Source organism: Triturus cristatus, chromosome 11 (genome assembly GCF_964204655.1).
Source record: "Triturus cristatus chromosome 11, aTriCri1.1, whole genome shotgun sequence".
Classification (NCBI taxonomy): domain Eukaryota; kingdom Metazoa; phylum Chordata; class Amphibia; order Caudata; family Salamandridae; genus Triturus; species Triturus cristatus.
Genome location: NC_140594.1, coordinates 787,156,522 through 787,177,253, shown reverse-complemented (window position 1 = coordinate 787,177,253; position 20,732 = coordinate 787,156,522). Strand labels below are relative to the sequence as shown.

At 43.0% G+C, this 20,732-nt stretch overlaps 1 protein-coding gene across 2 annotated transcripts in view; it reads left to right on the top strand.

The window, feature by feature from the left end:
• The first annotated feature begins 232 nt into the window (after nt 1-232).
• LOC146785443 (thiamine transporter 2-like) overlaps nt 233-20,732 on the top strand; it is a 263,941-nt gene continuing 243,441 nt past the window's right edge. The window contains exons 1-2 of one of the 2 annotated variants that reach the window (XM_085634504.1): nt 233-538; nt 2,484-3,210. In XM_085634504.1, coding sequence (XP_085490630.1) covers nt 281-538; nt 2,484-3,210 — 985 coding nt within the window. In that variant the 5' untranslated portion in view covers nt 233-280. The remainder of the gene's footprint in view (nt 539-2,483; nt 3,211-20,732) is intronic. The other variant, XM_085634503.1, reaches the window with a different exon arrangement.

Genomic DNA, 20,732 nt, shown 5'->3' with positions numbered 1-20,732 from the left:
GGACAAGACTGCTAACCATCGAGTGACAGGCACCACGTGTCAGTGGAGCCGAGGCAATGTATTTGTAATATTTTTCTGTAAACAAGCAATGTTTTCACAAAACCTCGGCCGGAAGAATTGCATATTGGATAACGTCAAGTGTTTTATTGATGCTGAGACAATTACGTTTTCTGCAAGTCAGCTTTCGCTTATCAATTGAAAGTTATGTCCAAAGGTCTGTAAAAGATTATTCACCTTATTGTTATCTACCTAAATATTTTTGACTCACTACACACACGTAATGTACTACCGCAACGTATGGACTTTAGTCACCCGTTTATTCAACAGCAGGATATCCGAGACTGTGAGGCGAGCCAGCAGCTTGTCCTACCCCATCCCACATCCCACCATGGCTCTGCAGAAGACCTTACAGAGTGCCGGATGGGTGTATCCGACCGCGGTGATATGTGTTTATGGATTCTTCATCAACATGAGACCAGGGGAGCCTTTCCTCACGCCTTACTTGATTGGACCATACAAGAATTTTACAGTTGAGCAGGTACCACATTTTCATTACAAGCACAAGCGCAACATGTGTGTACATGGAGTTTACATTTGGTTTCTGCTCAAAAGTATCATCTTGCCTGTAAGTGTAAGATCAAATTTATGGTGTTGATGTAAGGATACAAAATTATGATTTCTTTTAAAAGTGCAGGTTATTATATTTGCCTTTTACATCATGGGTTGATGAGCTTCTTAAGTCCTAAATATTCGAAATAAGGCTTTTCTTAAATTTTCCACCGCTGCATTATTTGCATGTGACAGTAGATACATTTCATTTAGATAGTGCTAGGCAATTGTTTTTGTTCACGTTAGAAAATGTATTTCTAGCTAGAAGCTACTTACTTTTATTTTTCTGCTTTAGTGAATATGTCCCTGATAGGCATGGCACCCTTTACATCTTTGTAGTTCCTACTTCAAATGTATTCTGATGAGTTCACAAAATAAATCATACACAGAACAAAAAATAATCCTTTTTGCATAGTGAGATCTCCTGTTTTTTTTTTTTTTTTTTTTTTTTACAAAAGCCAGGTCTCTTGACTTTGTCAATGCTCATTGTTAATTGAATTTCATTTTTCTGTGAATTAATAGAAGGGCTCTACAATATGTCCTTAGCGGCTATAATTCGAAAACATCATGCTTCATATCTAAGAATAAGGCCCTCATTACGAGCTAAGGGCTACATTTAAATCACTAATGTAAAAGTGTTTGCTTATGCATCAAAGAGTACTGCAGCAGTACTACTTCACACACTCCAAATTTCCTTTGTGAATAGGCCCCATTATCTATTGTATAATTATATTACCATATTTGATGACAAGTTACGGGTACCCTAAAGAACATCTCTGTGAGGACCAAATAACAATTCATAGTAGCTCCCTCTTTCTTCATTTGAGAAAGTAAGATCATGTTTATTTTTCTCCATTGGACAGCTCAACTCAAAATGAGCCAGATTTAGAGTCAATTAATCGATCAAGCAGTATTTCTATAGTGTGTCTAATCACCCCAGGGGGGTATCCAGGCACGTTGCTGCAGGTTATCAGTTGAAGAGCCAGGTCTTGAGTCCCTTCCTGAAGTGGTTCAGTGAGGGTGCAGTGTGTAGGTGGTGAGGGAGGGAGTTCCTGGCTTTTTCAGCGAGGTGAGAGAAGGAATGTCCTCAGGCGCGGCAGCGACGAATGCAATTAGTCCGAGGAAAGATGAGGTGTGCGGAATGGAGGCTTCTGGTTAGTTGGTGGAAGGTTAGGCGATTATGTAGTCTTGTCCTTGACTGTGGAGAGCTTTTTAGGCGTGGGTTAGGAGCTTGAACTGGCATCTCTTCTGTACCGGGAGCCAGTGGAGGTCTTTCAGGTGCAGGGAGATGTGTGTCCTCTTGGGCAGGTTGAGGATCAGTCTGCTGCGTTCTGGATTGTCTGGAGTATTTGTATGAGTTTGGTGGTGGTGCAGGCATTGAGTGTGTTGCCGTAGTCAAACCGGCTGGTGACAAGGGCCTGCATCACCATCTACCTGGTGCTTATGGAGAGCCATTTGAAAATTCTTTCAGAATGCGAGGATCGTCAAAGTAGATTGAGGCTAAAGTAAACTAGTACTGGAAAATCCTCAATTTTCTGCAGGGAATGTTATATATAACCAAAGGCAAATTCAATAGTGTAATTGACCTCTACCATAGTGCTGTGATGGTGTCAGGCATTCTACCAGTGGATTCTTCTCCGGATTAAGAAATTCTTACTCATATCACGATTTTCTGTTTAATTACTATCTCAAAGTGCAGCCCTAAATCTTAAATCTCCAAGTATGTGCCTGAAATATCACCATTACTTTCAGATTGCAATTGATCATGCATACTGTTGATGCTCATAAGAATGATATTAATATATATTTCTCTATATGCATACTGTTGATGCTCATAAGAATGATATTAATATATATTTCTCTATTTTTACCAGGTTATGAATGGACTTTACCCGATCTGGACCTATTCATTTTTAGCAATGCTATTGCCAATATTTCTGATCACAGATATATGCCGCTATAAACCAACCATAGTTCTGCAAGGCGTGAGCGCCATTATTGTTCCCAGCTTGCTTTGCTTTGCCCAGGGAATACCAGCAATGCAATTCTTACAGTTTACTTTTGGTGTGGTCACTGCTTCGGAAGTGGCATACTTCTCATATATATATAGTGTTGTGGGTGTAGAGTACTACCAAAAAGTGACCAGTTACTGTAGGAGTATTACTTTAGTGGGCTATACAATGGGAGCTATATTGGGGCAACTCCTTGTCTCTCTGGGAAAAGTTCCTTACTTCTTTTTAAACACCATCACCATAGGGTGTGCAAGCATGGCCTTTTTAACTTCTCTTGTGCTTCCTATGCCAAGCAAAAGCCTTTTTGAGCATGAATTTTACGTTAATGGAGAAACCAAAGCAGTGCAAAATATTGAACCCAAATCAAACTGGAACTTTAGACACGTGAAATTGTTTCAACAGTTGTGGTGGGACTTCAAGTCGTGTTACTCATCCAAGAAACTCATCTATTGGTCCCTCTGGTGGTCTTTGGCAACTTGTGGCTATTATCAAGTCTTCAACTATGTACAGGTACTCTGGGACCATGTCGAACCTTCCGGAACATCGGCTGTGTACAATGGTGGTGTAGAAGCTGCAGCAGCTCTCATTGGTAAGGAATGTTATTTGTATTCGTGAAAATTACCAACAATATGTGTGTACACTTAGCATATAAACTTATCATGCCAATTAGGACACCATAAGGGGGTATTTAAAGTGAGCTTATAAAGCTATGATTATACTAATACTGTTGATTGGGTGACTTTATGCAATGTCTTCTACTTGATAGTGGTAAGCAGTGTAGTTCCTCTCAAAGTTTCTTTTAGTCATTGTTAACTTGTTTGGGACAACCTTCCATTTTAGGCAAACTCCAAAACCTGCATCCGAATATTGGGGATCATGGATGTAAAACATACAAACCTCACCAGCAAAACTAATTGTCCGCACTGTCTGCCAAGTTTAGGTTAAAAAAAGTTCAAATTGTTATTTTTTTTCAACATAAAAATGCTTGTCATTTTTGGTAAGTTAAATAGACGCTACCTAGAAGTTTTGAAAGAGTTACTAAGTAACTAATTCATTCCTAACAGCTACTTGGACAAATATAAAAGTTTGTACTATTAGTACATTATTGGAGTGATTTCGGTGATACAAAACACAGAAATTACACATGAAAAAGTAAAAGTTTAAAATAAGGTAAAAAGGTAAATGCTGTTTAAAAAGTCTCATTTAATATCTAGGGTAACATATTTTTAAATGGGGAATTCTATGAATAGTGTTTTAGTTCATAAAGCATCTATAAGGGTATTAAAACTTCTTTTAGCTCCACATTATGCAGAAACCTTAGCTGGAAACTTTCCCTCTATCAGGAAAGTGGATGGAAATGTTTTCATTTTCACTTGTTTCTCAACGGAATTCTCATTAATTTTTAGATCTGCACCTGGTGGAAAGACAAAGCTTTGGAGAGATCTGAGCTAATGCATTAATATCCTTTTTTTGATGTGGCGTTTTTTTTTGATAACCAAGTTTTTATTATTTTTAGTGACACAACAAAAGAAACATTGAGCCTGCCGAGCCGCCACTTTACAAACGCACAGCACAATACCACGCCACCCCCCCGCCCCCACCCAAAGCCCCCCCCCACATCCTCATAAGACATTGCCCAACCATTTCCCCCAGATCCTACGGTATTTCTTAAGGCAGCCCCGCGCCTGATAGAGAGTCTGTTCCTGTGCCGCACACCAGTCCACTCCAGTACTCCATTTGGCCAAGCTAGGCGGCTGTGGATGCTTCCAGGCCGCTGCAATATCCCTTTTTGCCACCATTAATGCTGTCATAAGGAACAGCTTCTCAGCACGTGTGCCATCGAGACCGTCAGTGATGCCCAGAAGAGTGTGTCTAGGGTTATGTGGCACCACCCAGCCCAAGACCTCCGTGAGATCGGCTTCTATGCCCCTCCAGTAGCCCCCCAAATCCGGACACGACCACACCATATGAATAAAGTCGGCCGGGCCAAAACCGCAGCGGGGGCAGGCCGCGTCAGCGGAGAGGCCCGCACGGTGCAGACGAGCCGGTGTGCATTAATATCCTTTTTACTTTAGCACACATAAGGTGCTATGGCCAGGGTTAATGTTTTTGGCTCTCAATGGCGTAACGAAAATTAAGTGGGCCCCCCTGCAAGGTACACAGAGGGGCCCCCGCTCCAGATTTAATCCGGAGCTCTCAGGCCTGAGTACTATGCTTAGGGGACCCCTTGCAGCTCAGGGACCCCTTGCAGCTCGCGGCCCCCCTCACCACGGGGGATGCGGGGGCCTGTGTTACGCCAATGAAGACTGGGGCTGCTGCTCTTTGCACTGTGCTCAGACTTTGCTTGGACCGGATATGTGTTCAAATCAAGGTTAATGATTGCTGTGTCCCTGGAGTGAATGCAAATACTCCCGATATCTTTTCAGTTTGATGTTCTTATTTGTCAGAATGAATTTTCTGTGTTCATTCCTAGTAAAAAAATTCTAGTGCTAGCCAAGGATTGTAGCTGCACGTTTCCCAAGACCATGCGTGATGAGTTGCTTCAGTCCAGGATTTTTCCTCTGAATTGTGGCAATTTTAGTCCTGATTTTATAATGAAATAAACAAGTCTACAAGTCACAGAATCCAAAGGAAAAAAATTAGCCTGAAGCAGCTAGTCTCGTTTAGCAAGTCTGAATGAAGAGGCAATCTGTTATGTCATCATACAATATTGGTCGCCGGGAGAGAAAGCATTTGATATGTGAGGGAACAGTTGGCCGTAGACAGTTGAGCAGCAGTCAGTGATATGAGGGAGAAGAGCCTGTAGTTGATTTTTGATCCAGGTTTCCGAAAACAAATCCTTTAAAATCGTTACATTTAATTTTGATCACTTTGCAGATCACCTATCATGTTTATCTTGAGATATGTCCCTGGATTACGAGAATATGACCCCGCTTTGTTGGAGCCCACTCACTACAGTGCGACACAAAACGTGAGAGAGGAACTCTGTAAACGCAGGAGTACAGGTGAATCACAAGATCTCATATAGGCAGCAGTGAAGATAGGTAATGTGTCATAGTATTATGGTGAGTGTGGAATCTACACCACCGTCATCACCATTGCAGCATAATTCACACGGACACACGGGGATTGTATGCACTGCCTGCCCAGTGGGTTGAAAATGTTGTGATGTAGTGAGACTCCTCATCCAGGACTAGCTGGTGATATCCTGAATACAGATCAATTTTCAAAAACCAGCTGGCTCCACTCAATTCACAAATCAAGTCGTCAATTGTTGGCGTGCCACATTGGGCATGAGCATGTCCACAAATATCTGCACCTCACTAAGCTGCTTAGATTTTGGGGTTTCGACGATTGGCAAAACCCATGGTGTGGGTCCTGTTACTGCTCAATAATGCCTGCAGCATCCAGCTTTGCCAATTCCTTTTCCACTAATGGCCTCAGATGGAAGGCAATTCGCCGATGACGTAAAGCTATGGGCCGCACAGACGGATCGATATGCAGGTGGATCTCTTTGCCTTTCAGGCACCCAATTGCTTCAACAACTATAGAGAATTCTGCCAGAATGTGTTTGATACCTTACTGATGTATCCCAAAAGCAAAGGTCACAATGTCAAGGTCTTCAGCCACCTTACATTCTAGGAGCATGCCATGGCCCTCTTCAGCAACATTTACCTGAGACTTACTGCATTGGATTCATAGATGATGGTTGTCTCGAATTTGCCTCAAATCACAAGAGGTTTGTCTTGGCCATATGCAAGCACCTTAATTGTCACAGGATTCAATTTTATAGCAGGTTTCAAAGGTTCAATAGGCCTCAGCAGACATGATGTTAATTGTTGCTTCTGTATCTACAACGGTAGTTGTGACCTAATCTCCAACACGTATCTGGCATTGTGGCAGCCTACGGGAGGTTTGAGTGGCGGTGGCAAATGTTGAAAATGGAGTAGACAGTGTGTTCTTCAGTTTCATTCTCATCCATATCGTGGCCTCTATCGCTCACTTCCAGAAAAGTATTAATGGTGGTGTGCTGTCCCTGATTCTTTCCCGTGTGACAGACTAGCAAAAGTGTGCAATATCTTCCGTGGTGCGGGAAGCGCCTGGGCGAAGCCTGGGACAAGGGTGGGCCCGTCCTGCAACCATTGGCGACAGGAGGAGGTGGGGTGGGGCCACCCCCTTGGTTATAAAACATTTCCAACTACGCCCGGAGGCTATTCCAATATGTTTGCTCTGCTTTCGACTGGACTCTTTATCAATAGGTGTGAGTGGAGGGAGGCAATCTTTTACGCCACATCTGGCAATTTGTCGCAAGGACAGCTATATCAGCCCACATTTGTTTACTCCGATCCGGAGGGAAGTAGAGTCTAACCAGCACGGAAGCACTATCAGTCTACACGGACTGAAGCGCAAGGTACTTTCTACACTTCCGCTTCCTGCATCCATAATCTACCTACCTTCTTGTTTGTGACCTTTTATAAAAAACACTCCCTGCATTTGCTGAAGATTTTCTGCATATGCACTTTAGGGTAATATAACTGAAAGTTGTTTTGGATCTTGTGAGAACGGAGACGGGAACACTTGTTCTCCAGAAGAGGAAATTTACACTCGATTATTGGGCCTTGTTGGATCACTGATCACCAGGGGGACGTGCAATTCGACTGTGACTCTGGAGGCGGGATGGGGTAGCATTAACAATCTGATAATCATTTCAGTAACTAACCAGTATTGCTTTTTTAATTCTTTGTTTTGAGTCACTATGATCTCCTGAAATTATTTGATGTCACCTTCCCCCCCAAACAAAGTATTTTTGGAACATGGGAAAGAGAAAGCACCCTATTACCGTGAGCAAGTCTCAGACCCAGTCCCCAGCCAAAACACAATTGTGGTCCAAAAATGGGGGTCAAAGATAGGCAAATATCTTTAGTTGAAAAATCACGGTTAACCTGTGGGGAATCCATAACAACTTCAGCAACTTCAACCGACGCCACTTCTAATGTCCCCAAGGACTCCTCAGAGAGTCTCACAACTAATAATGAAGGAAGGGCGATGAGGTGAGTGGGGGTATGGGGGATAATAGGTGTATCCAATATATTTCTGATTCAGTTTCCCCATTTGATTCCAATTCACCACCACCTAAAAGAGTAAGAAACCCCCAAATCATCCTGTAAATCATCCTGTAAGCACTTGTATTGTAAAGAAGCTTCTATGAAACAAACAAACAACTACCCAAAAAAGCGGCCCGCAGCGAATAGAAAAGGTCCGCCTGAAATTATCAAAATGGCTTCTAATAACTCAATAAGTAGCAAACTTGATTCCCTAGGAGAAGCACGTAAACTTTTGGAACACAATTTTAATAAGGCACTGGAGGCTATACTTACTCGCTTAACAAAAGAAGATACTAAAACTTATTCTTGTCTGAACTTGCTGACTTCCTGTGCAAATGAGGAAATGTGAAATGTAAAACACACTATGACTGCCCCCCCTAATAAGGCTCCGACTAAGCTCGTAACTAATAAAATTGTTCTTACAATTCGCAAAAGTACCAATTTAAGCATACATAAAGGTAAAATGCGTGACAGGGGGACTTTAACTCAGGATGTGTCCGGCCCCGGGAAGGATGGCGGCAGATGCCGGGGTCCCACTGCAGTAACCTTAAGCATGGATGATAATTCTCGAGAACCTATGGAACAGGTAGCTGATTGCCTCGATCTTCCAGCGACTGCCACTCCATATGTGATAGTCTTGGCAAATGCTCCCCTTTTACATACAAATAGGACTAAGAGTTGATTTGCACTAAGAAAGAAGTCCCTAAATTGTCTGGGTGTAAGAACAGGCTTAATTGAGCAGCTATATATTGACATTAAAATGGTGAGGAAGGTAAATGGGTGGGGAAAGGTAATAAAACTCTGCGTGGGGATTACATAGTCCTGTCCTTTATAACCCAATGGCTGGTGGATACTGTTTTGTCTATGACTTGGGCCCCTAATATTCCCCCAAATTCTATTTACTCTCTCATTGGGATATTTTTACCAGCCAGAAAAACAGATTCAGAGGGACAGACCGTGGTTCACTACTATTCCAGGGTGCACACATAATTTTTACTTTATGGTACCTACTTACAATAGATTTCAAAGTTTGACAAATCTGGATGGGCAGGATAGACTTAATGGTGAGGTATCTACAGACAGGGAGGAAGATACAACAACTTCCCTCAATCTAGTTAGAGAGAGATCCATGTTAAGATATGACAACGCCGTTCAATCTCTTAGTAGTAACATGCTAGCTGTCTCGGACAATAATAATAACTCCAAACCTGTATTAGCTACCTAAGAACATCTAGGCTTTGTATTCTGGAACATGGCAGGTTTGCAGAGTAAGGGACAAAATCTAGAATGGCTAAAGTGTGTTGCTGGATTTCAATTTATATGCATGCAGGAGACATGGCTCCCTGAACCCTTACACATGAATGGGTATACAACATATTTCACCCCTGCTATTCCATCTATACACTGTAGATCAAAGGGTGGATTGTGCACATACGCATCTGATAGTTTACAATTTACCAGCATCTCCTTGGTAACATATAATCCTGATTATCAACTAATGATATGTGACTCCTCTGGTCTTGCCAGTCTAGTTATAAATTATTTTTATAATAATGCCCCCATGCGAGCCATCATAGATACACTGCAGAAATTGAATGATGACTTGGACTATATCGAAATAAATAACAGTAAGCATACTATTATTTTATGGGGAGGAGATTTTAATTTACGTTTGTGTAATGTACAGACAGGAAATATATGTGGTATGACAAACGCAGAAGATGATGACCAAACCCATTTTAACCATATTGTTTCTGGCGATAAGATTAATGAATTACTATTTAAATTTGACCTTGCTTTTGCAAATGAGATCTTCTCCCCTTATGCCCTATGCAAGTGCACTTTTAATAAGAGAAAGGCACAGAGCATTATTGACCATATTTTACTATCTAATAGGTGAGCTGCTCAGGCATTTAACTTTATTACTCACTCAATTTCATTAAGTGATCACCATCCTCTGAGCATCGATTTGTTGTCAACCCCATTCTTTAAGCAGCGGCACAATAATATTATTTTAAAAAAAGAGGAAATCGAGTTAGCAAGTCTTAATGGGTTTACCCTGCGATGGACACAGATTGTTCTGGAGGGGTTTCTTAAGCAACTGATAGCTTGCAACAGAGAGGCCTTTAAAACCTGTCTAGATGACTCAATAGAGCCTAATGATACCATTGAGGCTATTTTGTCAATCGCACAGGGAGTAAAATAGAACCTCTCACTTGTAAACAGAAAAGCAAGATAGGAGAAAAAGGGTTGGTTCGATACGACATGCACTAGGGCCCATAAATGGTTAAAGGAGGCTCTACATAAATCCCACAGATGCGACCTTGAGGTTAAGACTTGCAGAATTGATTATAAGAAGGTGGTGAACTTAAGGAAGTTACAGTTAAGGGAGAATGTTTGAGTATCTTTATGTGAAGCGTGTGCCAGTAAGGACAATAGAGCTTTCTGGAGAGTAATTAACTCTGCACCATGGACAGCAGACGAGGTCCCCAGGATTGAGATGGTCATTATGGAAGAAGACTAAATAAAGCACTTTACTAGCATTTATTCTCTACCTAATGCAGAGCCTGTATTAGAGCAAGGAAATAGTCATACGTTAACAGCAGATTCCTCACAGACTACCACCTTGGCCCCCTTTAGTATGGAAGAAGTTAATGATGCGATATTGGCTAGAAAGGTGGTAAAGCCTCAGGTCCAGATGCACTCCCTGTAGATCTGTAAAAATCTAACATTGCTATATTGAATTTAGTGCTCAGGGCATGCTGCACAGCTGGGTTTTTACCAAAATGGGCCGAATCAATAGTTGTCCCTATTTATAAAAAGGGAGCTCAATCAAATCCGGCTTGTTATGGGCCAATTTCTTTACTTCATTTCCTGGTGAAGATCGTAGGTCGTATTATTTTAAACAGATTGCAAGACGGGGCAGATACACAAAACATCCTTCCAGATCTACATTATGGATTTCATCCTGGGGTTGGAAGAATAGAGCAGAGTCTCAATTTAAGTATGCTACTTGGGAAGTATGTCAAAATTTAAGAGGGGAACATGTACTTAGCCTTTGTTGACTTCTCTTCAGCTTTTGACTGCATTATAAATGCCAAACTGGGGACAATTATGAAAGATCTGGGGGTGGAGACACTGTTTATCAGTTTTCTTAAAGATCTATAATCAGGATGTAAAGCAAGGGTCAGATATGGTTCTAGAGGGGAATGTACTGAAGCCTTTAGGGTGGAGAGGGGGTGAGACAGGGCTGATCCCTGGCCCCTTTTCTGTTCTCCTCATATATAAATAGCATGGGTGCGGTACTTTCTTCATCTTTCAAAGCTCTCCCGTAAGTAGGAACTCGCCCTGTACCGGCCCTCCTTCATGCTGACGATGTCATCCTCATGGCACGTACTCCATTTGCCCTTCAGAACCTACTTAGAAATGTTGCTGAATATATGCAGGACCTTGGTCTTTTATTAAATCAATCAAAAACTTTTGTTATGAAATGAGGGAGGCACACCGCTAATTGTTGAGATGCAAAACAAAAATGGCGCAACTAAAGGCTTTACCAATACTTTTGCCTATTTGGGAATTTTATTTGATAAAAAGTGCTTATGGAATAAAGCCATTTCCAATAGGAAACTACAATTTAGAAAAGTTTGTATGGCACTCAGAGGGTTTGCCAGACGAGTCGGTTTTAATCCACCAGAACTGATGACGTCAATTTATAAAGTTAAATGTCTTAGTGTTGAGCTCTATGGGGAGGGTGTGTGGGGACACAAGAAATGTACAACTGGTAGAGAATGAGTTTTTCAGGTATCTTCTTGCCACCCCTAAAATGCTCCAGTACATGTATGCCATGCTGAACTTGGAGCCCCATTCATCACAGACCTGATCATGCAACAGCCCACTTTGGCATAAAGTATGGACTACTGAACATACCGACTTAAATCGTGTTATATTCAGGGATTGTCTTAAATCAAGTTTATACTAGCGTATACTGTCACTTTTTACATTCAAAATTTCTGTAATGATTTGGGCCTCCCTGAGTATGTCAAGAATCCTGAAACACTAGACCTCACCAGTAGGGATTCCCTAAAAAATGAAGCCATGACACATCTGGAAAATCTTAGACTTACATCCGAAAATGTTTAATTGAAGTGAAAAATCAAATGATTATAACCACTTTTGATATGCAACCCTATCTCAAAGCAGTTTTAAACCCAACAGATAGGTTTGTCTTGATTCGTTAAAGATTGGTCAGTTTTCCAAATATTAATGACTGGTCTACAATTTAACTAACTGTCCTTGTAATGATGTGATAGTACAAAATACCTTGCATGTGGTGTTTTTTTGTAAATTTAAAAGTTATCAGAGGAAGCGCTGCACTGTACCAATTATAAGATGTGTATACTTTATACAATGTCAACCTACATATTTATACCTTTAATCTCTGCCTTCCTTGGAGATTTGCTTCTTGTGGGCTGTTTTCTATGCCAGAAAGAACATTTCTTTAGCTCTTCCAGAGTAATGAGACATAGTGTGAAATTGTTTTATGGTGTTATGTTGGCTGTTGATATACATTTTAGGTACAAATAATTTATTGTATTCTTATGCTCCTATAATTAAAAAGACGTAAGCCTGCTTGCTAAGGTAGGTGAGGAGCACAGGGTGGACCTAATATAAGGTTTTTGTTCTCCTTCTCCACTCTAGCCCCGCTGTATTTCAGCTACTTATGCGAGGTGTGTGCAAATGCAGCAAAATAATTCTCCTAGATATGATTGTACTTTTTTTCTATTTTTAACTATTAACTGTTGCACACCAGTCCTTTTATCATTGATATATGGTAGTATTGTGATTTGATTTTAAACTTCCTTTCACTACTGTGTTTTTATTGTATAATTAGGAATATATTCTGAGCTGGTCCTATGAATTGTATTTTGTATGCTTTTTATATCTGAAATGTTTTATACACTGCTAATGGCTAATTGCCTCGGAATTAAGTTATTATTGATTGATTGATTGAGGTTGCCATACACAGCATGCTTCTTTCCTCTCGCCGGGCATTTAGAAGGGAGATGGCTGTCTTCACCACAATATCCGCAGGTTCGTGGTCTGGTGCTATCTCTCCTACCTTGTTTTGTTGTAAGATTTGAGGTGATGGCATTGACCGGTTCTGTCTTCACTGGGGTTGGTAAGGCCACTTCCATATGAGCTGCTCGAGCTCTGGGAAGTTCCTTGGTCCTGCCCAGCGTTAGAATGTGCGCTAGGAATTTCTCTGATTCTTCTAGTATCCACTTGTGAAATTTTACTGAGGCACACCTTTGGGTCATTTGGCCTCTTATTTCCTCATTTTCATCATTAAACCCACATGTGCTGGCAAGTTCCTTGAGGCACGCGTGTAAAACATCAATGCACTCCTCAGCTTGCTGTCTGGCCTGACCAAATACGAACCTCTCAAAGGTCCTGGTTCGCCAGTGATTCAAAATGCGCAGTGAGAGCACCTATGAGGGGGAGGTTTGTTTTGGCAGCCGCTTTATTGATGGACTTTGATATTTTGTAAATGTCTCTTCCCCCTAAATTAAGAATCATGGCTTTCTTTTGTGCATTATCTACTTTGGTGGCTCCCAAGAACAGTGGTACTCTCTCTACCCACTCCTTCGACTTAGGGGCTTGCCCCGACGGGGCACCTTCTACTGTGAACAGCTCCACAGGCAGTATGGTCGCCTTGGTGTAGATATGAGTGGGGTGTCACCTGTGCTGAATCTTGTCATATCACTCTCTCAAATGGATTCTTGAACTTATTTTTGTTTTGTTTTATAGGTATCCAGCACGCTGCATTAGCCTCCTTCTGAAACAATTACAGGTCAGCACTGGCAGTTCCTCACTGACCCAGGTTATAGGTCATCACACTCAGTCCAGAATATTTTGGCTGCAAAAACTCTGCCTCCAGGCTATGGGATATGCACGTATGGCCGGTCTATTGTGATTGATTTTTATTCTTTCTGTGCTGTAGTCTAGAAATTAGGCACCCACCAGAGCAGGACAGTCACATTACTCTGGGCGGCCAGCAAAGGGGGCTGCACCATGCAGTCTCCACACCCTCACACATGGCACTCGCTAATGCAGGGAATACCTGGGATGGCCAGCTTGGACCCAGAGGCCCTGTCCACGCTGTAAATTGAATTGGGTGGCCTCCAACAGCAGCGTTTTGTAAGCCGGGTTGCTCGGAGCAGCGCCAGGAATGTGGCATGGGCACTGCAGGGACAGCGAGAAGTCACCCATGTTGTGTCGTGGTATTACATTGAGTGTGGAATCTAGACCGCGGTCGTCACTTTGTTGGCAGACAAACGGAGGCCCACCATTGCAGCATACATCACATGGACACACGGCGATTGTATGCACTGTCCCTGCCCATATCTCTCCTATGACCTCACACCTGTCCAGGGTCATATTTATTAACACCGCACCATGTGGTGCGGAACAAACCATTAACATGTACATCCTCACGGGGCACCAACATAATACCCATATGATCGGGCTTGGTTCACAATCCCTCGATGCTCCTGTTGCATCACAGGTGTGACACTAAAGGTAATTCCCAGTTTTTGACCTGATGCCATCATGTATGTCTGAATGAATGAGGGGAAGCGTGAGCATCTTTATTGCCCCAAAACTATTGGCTAATTTACACCATACCTTGATAGTGTTAGGTAGAGCTTTATGCCATTCTTCGATATGGCATGTGTTGAAGAAAAGTGCTTTTGTTTCATAACAAATGTGTGACTACAGAGGCAGTCATGATTCTGTAAGGGGAAGCCTGTCTCTAATTTAGAGAGTGAACAGAATAACAAAAAACTTAGCATGATCTAGAAATATCCACAGAGTAGTGCTTTTCCATGGTATATTGTAAATCAGTTTGGTACTTTTTGAGATGCTTACATTAGAAAACTTGCCACGCAGGCATCATAGGGTTAATATAAGTATATTTGATACCTTAATTTGTGGACACTCTGCAAATAAAGGTTCCTGGAAGGTCCCAAACTTTGAAAAATGGACACTTCCTATTGGAGAGAGAATTTCCTCTTGTACAATGATGTTTGCAGACCAAAGCTATATGTGGAGTACAGGGTACCAGATGTATGGGCTACTTGAGTGCTACTTGAGTGCCAGATACTGCCCCAGAAATAAAAAATGTCCCTCTTTTTTCTGTGGGGTCCTAAGGCAATGTTTCAGGTTTACAGACCTATACTCGGTTCTACAAATTACTACTATTTGCAGTAAGCAGTGAAGACAAGAGATGGATGCAGGCCCTGAACCAGTAGACTGGTGCTTTTGGACAAAGGACCTTGACTGCTTCTTGATTCAGTGGTATGAAGACTTGTACAGGTCCTCATCTAGGTGTGCACAGCTGTTCTGGTGGAATGGGAATGATCCCATCTCTTGGCACATGCCAACCCCAAGAAGCAGCCTTTACAACACAGGCCTTACCAGGCAATGCCTGTCGCATGCATCCTTTACCATGCAATGCCTCTAACACACAGGCTTTTACTAAACAAGGTAAGTATTTTTAAGGTGAGTGTGTGTGTGTGGATATATATATTTAGGTTTAGGGGTAGGCAAGCTTCTTGATTGGTAAAGGTATTTTTGGAATTAGGGATGGGTAGGGATATTGGGATGGTTTGGGTATTTTTAGGGTTTAGGGTTGGGTAAGGGCATAGGGTGGTAAGGTTAAAAAGTAGGGGTTTTTGGGGTTCCCCTCAATATAGAAAATATGTATATTTCTAATAATTTAAAGAAAAAAGGAGGGTCTGGGGGAAATTACTCCCAAAACATAGAAAATAAATACAAGTATTTTACAATTATATATGTGTGTGTGTGTGTGTGTGTTTATATATATATATATACACACACACACACACACATACATAAGTAGGGGTTTAACATAGCTTAAAATAACTTATCTAATGTCATGTGAGGTAAACAAATTGTATTGTAAAAATATTGTATAGTAAAGGATGCGTGGTAAAGGCACGCTTTGTATAGCCATACAACCCCAATGCCCAGTCTCTACAACGTGAGGTTTCTGGCCATGCTTAGCACGATTTGGACATTCTCAGGCTGACCAGACCACCTGGCAAAAGGTGAAGGCTTGAGCCTAACCCTTGCTGCAACTGGCCACTCACTGTGCACAACAGGAGCTATCAGCCTGAGAGCATGAGTGCAGATCCTGCTTACTACCCATGCTGTGCACCACCAGAGACCGGACCCTGCTGGTGATTTATTCTCCACACAGGTAAAGGCAATACACAGCAGGTATACTTTGAATTGGAGATTGATGTACTATATCATAAAAAAAAACTAAATGATACAGGCCATCCTGAAAAATTACCCTCACATAACAATACAAGGTTGCTATTACCACTTTAATCAATTTATATGGAGATACCTTAAAAAATCTACCCTTAGGGGCCAATTTCAAATGCGGCCGGACTGGAGTCCATCCACCATCGTGATGGAGACCGGGACCGTCTGCAATACATGCAGCGGTCCCCCACACCAAATCAGGATGTGAGTGCCACCATGGTGATCGCATTTTGTATTTTAACATTGTGGGATGTACTGCTGACAGCAGCACCTGCCGCGAAATTAAAATGACATGTTGTGAATTTCACTGTACTACGTGGCAGGCACCGTGTGGTGCCTGCCACTTGGTGCAGTGAAATGTAAGGGGGGTACCATGTATATCCACAGTGCACCCACACCTCCCCAACACAAGGGGGGCCCACAACAGGCCCCGTAACCAATCTCCACCAGTCTTTCAATGGCAGTTTACCCGCCACGGAAAGGCTGGCTGGAGACAGCATTGTGATTTGGCGGACGGTGCCTGCTAGGCACCGCCACCATTTCATTAATGCAGACTGCTCTGCCAGGCAATCGCAACGATTGCCTGTGGCGGTTCGATGGCGGACGGTCTTTGCATTCGCAGCGGTCCGAACTCGATTCCCTCCGCCATCCTAATGTAGCGGGGAAAATCACGATCCGATTGCGGGAGGACTGCCACCGCATGGCTGGCGGTGACAGGCCTTCTGCAATCGTAATCGGCCCCTTAATGTAGAATATGCAACCAACAGTAATTTTTGCATATGAAATGAAAAAGCTAATTGCACTAGCCTTTGTCCCAATAACTGAAGTAACTGAACGCTACTATTTATTAATAGAAAGCCCCTATTTCCAAACTTATGAACATAAACTAAGTCCTCCACAAGACTATTTCGAGGATACCTGGGTGGGAAGGCTACACAGATCTTGACACAGAAGACAGCTAAAATTCCACATTCCATGGTGGAATGTGTACAACAGTAGCCTAAATAAAGAAGCAAAAACTAATAATGCTGTTGAAGGATAGCATAATGCTTTCCAAGCTACAACAGGCCGAACCCAACCAACACTACATGAATTACCAGAGTCAATACAAAAAGAACAAAGCTACCAACAACTAAGACTAGAACAATCTGTAACACAACTATGTCCAAAACTAACTAAACAAACTAAAACAATGGACGAGTATTTACAATATAAAGTAAGACTCTACCCAAAAACCAAAGGACTAGAATATTAAGAAACAATAGCAAAATCCCTACAGTAAAACATTAACACATAAACATTGAAAAATTCGAATTGTGAACTAAGCTGTTCACTAAACATTTTTTTTCTAACAAATAAAATATAAATATAATGTCAAATAATTTTAACCTTTTAATAAAAATATTTGACGAAATAAATATCTTATAACTTGAAAAATATAAATAACAATTATATAAATAATATTTCCCTCCCACTGTAAATAATTTAAAAACGCTTGCATTTTTGTAACTGAAGAAAATCATCCAGAGAGCCCAAAAAAATCCAAAACTATTGATATTCCAGAACTTAGGGGCCCATTACAATGATGGACGGAAAAGCGCTCTGACCATTAAGGATTTGGGAAAAATCCCCCCGCATGACCCGCGGCATTTCCGTTGGACAAATTACGATGCAAGGTATGCAAAATCAGACCACGGTGGAAAGATGCTACAAAAGACAGTCCACCACGGTTGGAAAAGCTGCAAATCCGACAGCGTTGGACTGGGAAAGCTGTTCAAAGACTAGAAAAGGCTGCTCCTGCCGCAGCATGACCGGACGCCCACATACAATGGGAATGTGGAGCTGGCATATCGAGCGCTGCATCCGACCGTCATGCACTCACATAGGCCAAATGAATGGCGGACGGAACCAACTTCACAACAATGCCCGAAGTGTGCCTGTACCCCCTGCCACCCACAATCACAACACATGCGCCACAATGACACACCACAACTTACACCTGGGAGGGAAAGCCAAGCCCAGCATGAAAGAGACATCTGGAGGCCTCACCCATGTGGACACACCCACAGACCACTGTCTAAAACCAACCCCATCCTGGACCAGAATCCTTTGCACACCACAAGTCGAGACAGTGAGACAGGACACCATTGACACACACTGCACAAAACCACATACACATATCACCACACAATAACACTCTTACCCACACACCACACAAATCTCCAACACTACCTGGCACCCTGCACCCCTCATTCATTTGCACCATGCCCCTAAAGAAAATGCCCAATCTCACCAAATCAGAGTTAACAGTGATGGCAGACGAGACAATCAAGGTTGAACCACATTTGTCTGGGCACCTGGTCCAACACACCCCACTTGCGCGCAAGAATCAGATGTGGGCAAGGATCCACAGCAAAGTCAATGCCGTGGGGACCACCCTTCGTACTGAGTGTGGCATCTGATAGCGGTGGGGTGACCTCAAGGGCCGGGTCAAGCATCGGGCCCAGAGGAACCATGCAGCGGCCCAGAGAACTGGTGGCGGCCCTCCCATTCCACCTCTAACCTTCACTGAATGAGAGAAGAAGGTGCCTGCCATAATGCATCCAGAGAGTCTCACATGAATCGATGGGGGACTGGAGGCTGGCAAGTGCCAACAAAATGATCACATCCCACTACAATGCACCGTTGTGCACAACAAGTGAGCCTCAATCGCCCGCCCACATCAATCCCATGTGGAATGCACGCTTACAATATGAATGGATCACAAGGACAGCATCTCATCAATCAGCTCAGCCTCACAAGTAGGTGGTCAGCTCATACACCGTGGCCTCCCTCCCAAACAGCATGGCTCAGCCTCCCCACCCCACAGCCATGTGGCAGCTAACTCAGTCGAAAATGCCTCTCAACAGGCAGCTAGCCATCTTACTGGGGAGTGGTCATTGAAACCTGACGGCAAGAGCAAGACTCCCACAAGGCCCTCTGTCTCCCCTCACAAACAGCATGGAGCCAAATAACCCCACATCCCAAAATGGGTAGCCAACTCCAGAATCCCCCATAAGTATATAGGCCATGCTCCTACAGCTTACACCATCGAGAGGCCACATAATTCACAGTGTCAGTGATGAAGTCACATGCAACTGCAATGCAGAATGCAAGAACGCTTCCTTAAAAAGCCAATGTGCAAGTCCCATAGCCACAAAGCAGAAATACTCGGGTCAACACAACACATGCATGGGAACTCTGTCAAACCTCACAAACCACAGGAGGTAAGCACAAAAAACACAACACAAATCACCAAGTTGCGGCACAGTAGTCAGATACAGATCAAAAAGACACAAATGTTCAAGCATTACCTGAATGGGATGACCAACAAGTTTGTACCAGAGGACATGTCCTCGGTAACACAACATCGGTACAAATGAAATTGGCCCTTTAGCCATGTCACATTGCTAACGAGTAATGTAGATACCCAGGGCTTAAAGTGGGATGAAAAAACTGGGGGGTCTCTCAAAGGGGCCTGGCCGATGTATTTAAGGGCGTGGCCAAAAAACCTCTGACCTAATTCTGGGCTTAGCATATTGGGCAACCCGACTAGCACTTTTCTGTCACTGCCAATGCACCCAGATATATGATACAACAAGTAACATGAAACCTACCACAACTCCGGACTACTGGCCTTGGCAATGTTTGTCAGTTGCATGGGACAAAGAAGCTGCAACTATGAACTACATTCAACATCGGAAAAGCTTCCACTTAAAGCCGTGATGACACCACAAGGATGTTGCTACTCATGAGTCTCCAAAGGAGTGAACTCCAGAGACAAAATGAATCCCCAAAGGGTTTCACTTCCCCATAATGCTCACCTGGCATGACGTCATGCCGTAATGACTCCGCCAGTGAGAAGTGAGGAGTGTGACCATGCGCACATCGATGTGCCTGCTGTCAATGCATTCCACCTGAAAGAATGGACAGCCTTTGGCAGGGCACAAAACAGAGCACGAAAGAGACCCGTACCGAGGCCCACTCAGAAAAAGGACAGTGCACAGCACCGGTGAGAACCGGCTCACTGAAAGCCCTGTATGTACATCAACGTCATGTGCAACTGATGTCATACTGACATGAATCCCTAGTAAAGCTAAGGCAAAAGTCATGTCACCTCAATTCAAATGTTCCAGACATGAACATCTAAGTTGTGCTTTGTCCAGAACATGCTGACAAAATTGACCTAACTCCAAAAGGTGACACAAAAGCAACAGCAGGCGACCGTCCCATGGGGGAGCCCAGCCAGCCTCCCCTGAATTGAAGCCTCGGATGCATAGTTCCTGGTCTGTTCGGGTGAGGAGGACCTACATGGCCTTTCCTGCTTGCACAGGCCAGGCATTACGTATATGGGAACAGTTGTACAACTTGTCCTTTTTGTACCAATGTTCTGCTAACTCCCCCATAAGTGATTGTGGATAGTCAATCGTGGCCTCACATTCCCACAGCGAAAGCATACTTCCATGAATGTGTGCCTGCACAATGGGCCTCTGTTTAGACAAGTAGTCGCTCCCAAACCAGCCGGAAGACCTTCGAATACCAGGTGTCTTGACCGTCATGCGTGATTCAGCCAGTGCTGAACACGGTTCGCCCACTATTTTCGCGGTGAAATGGC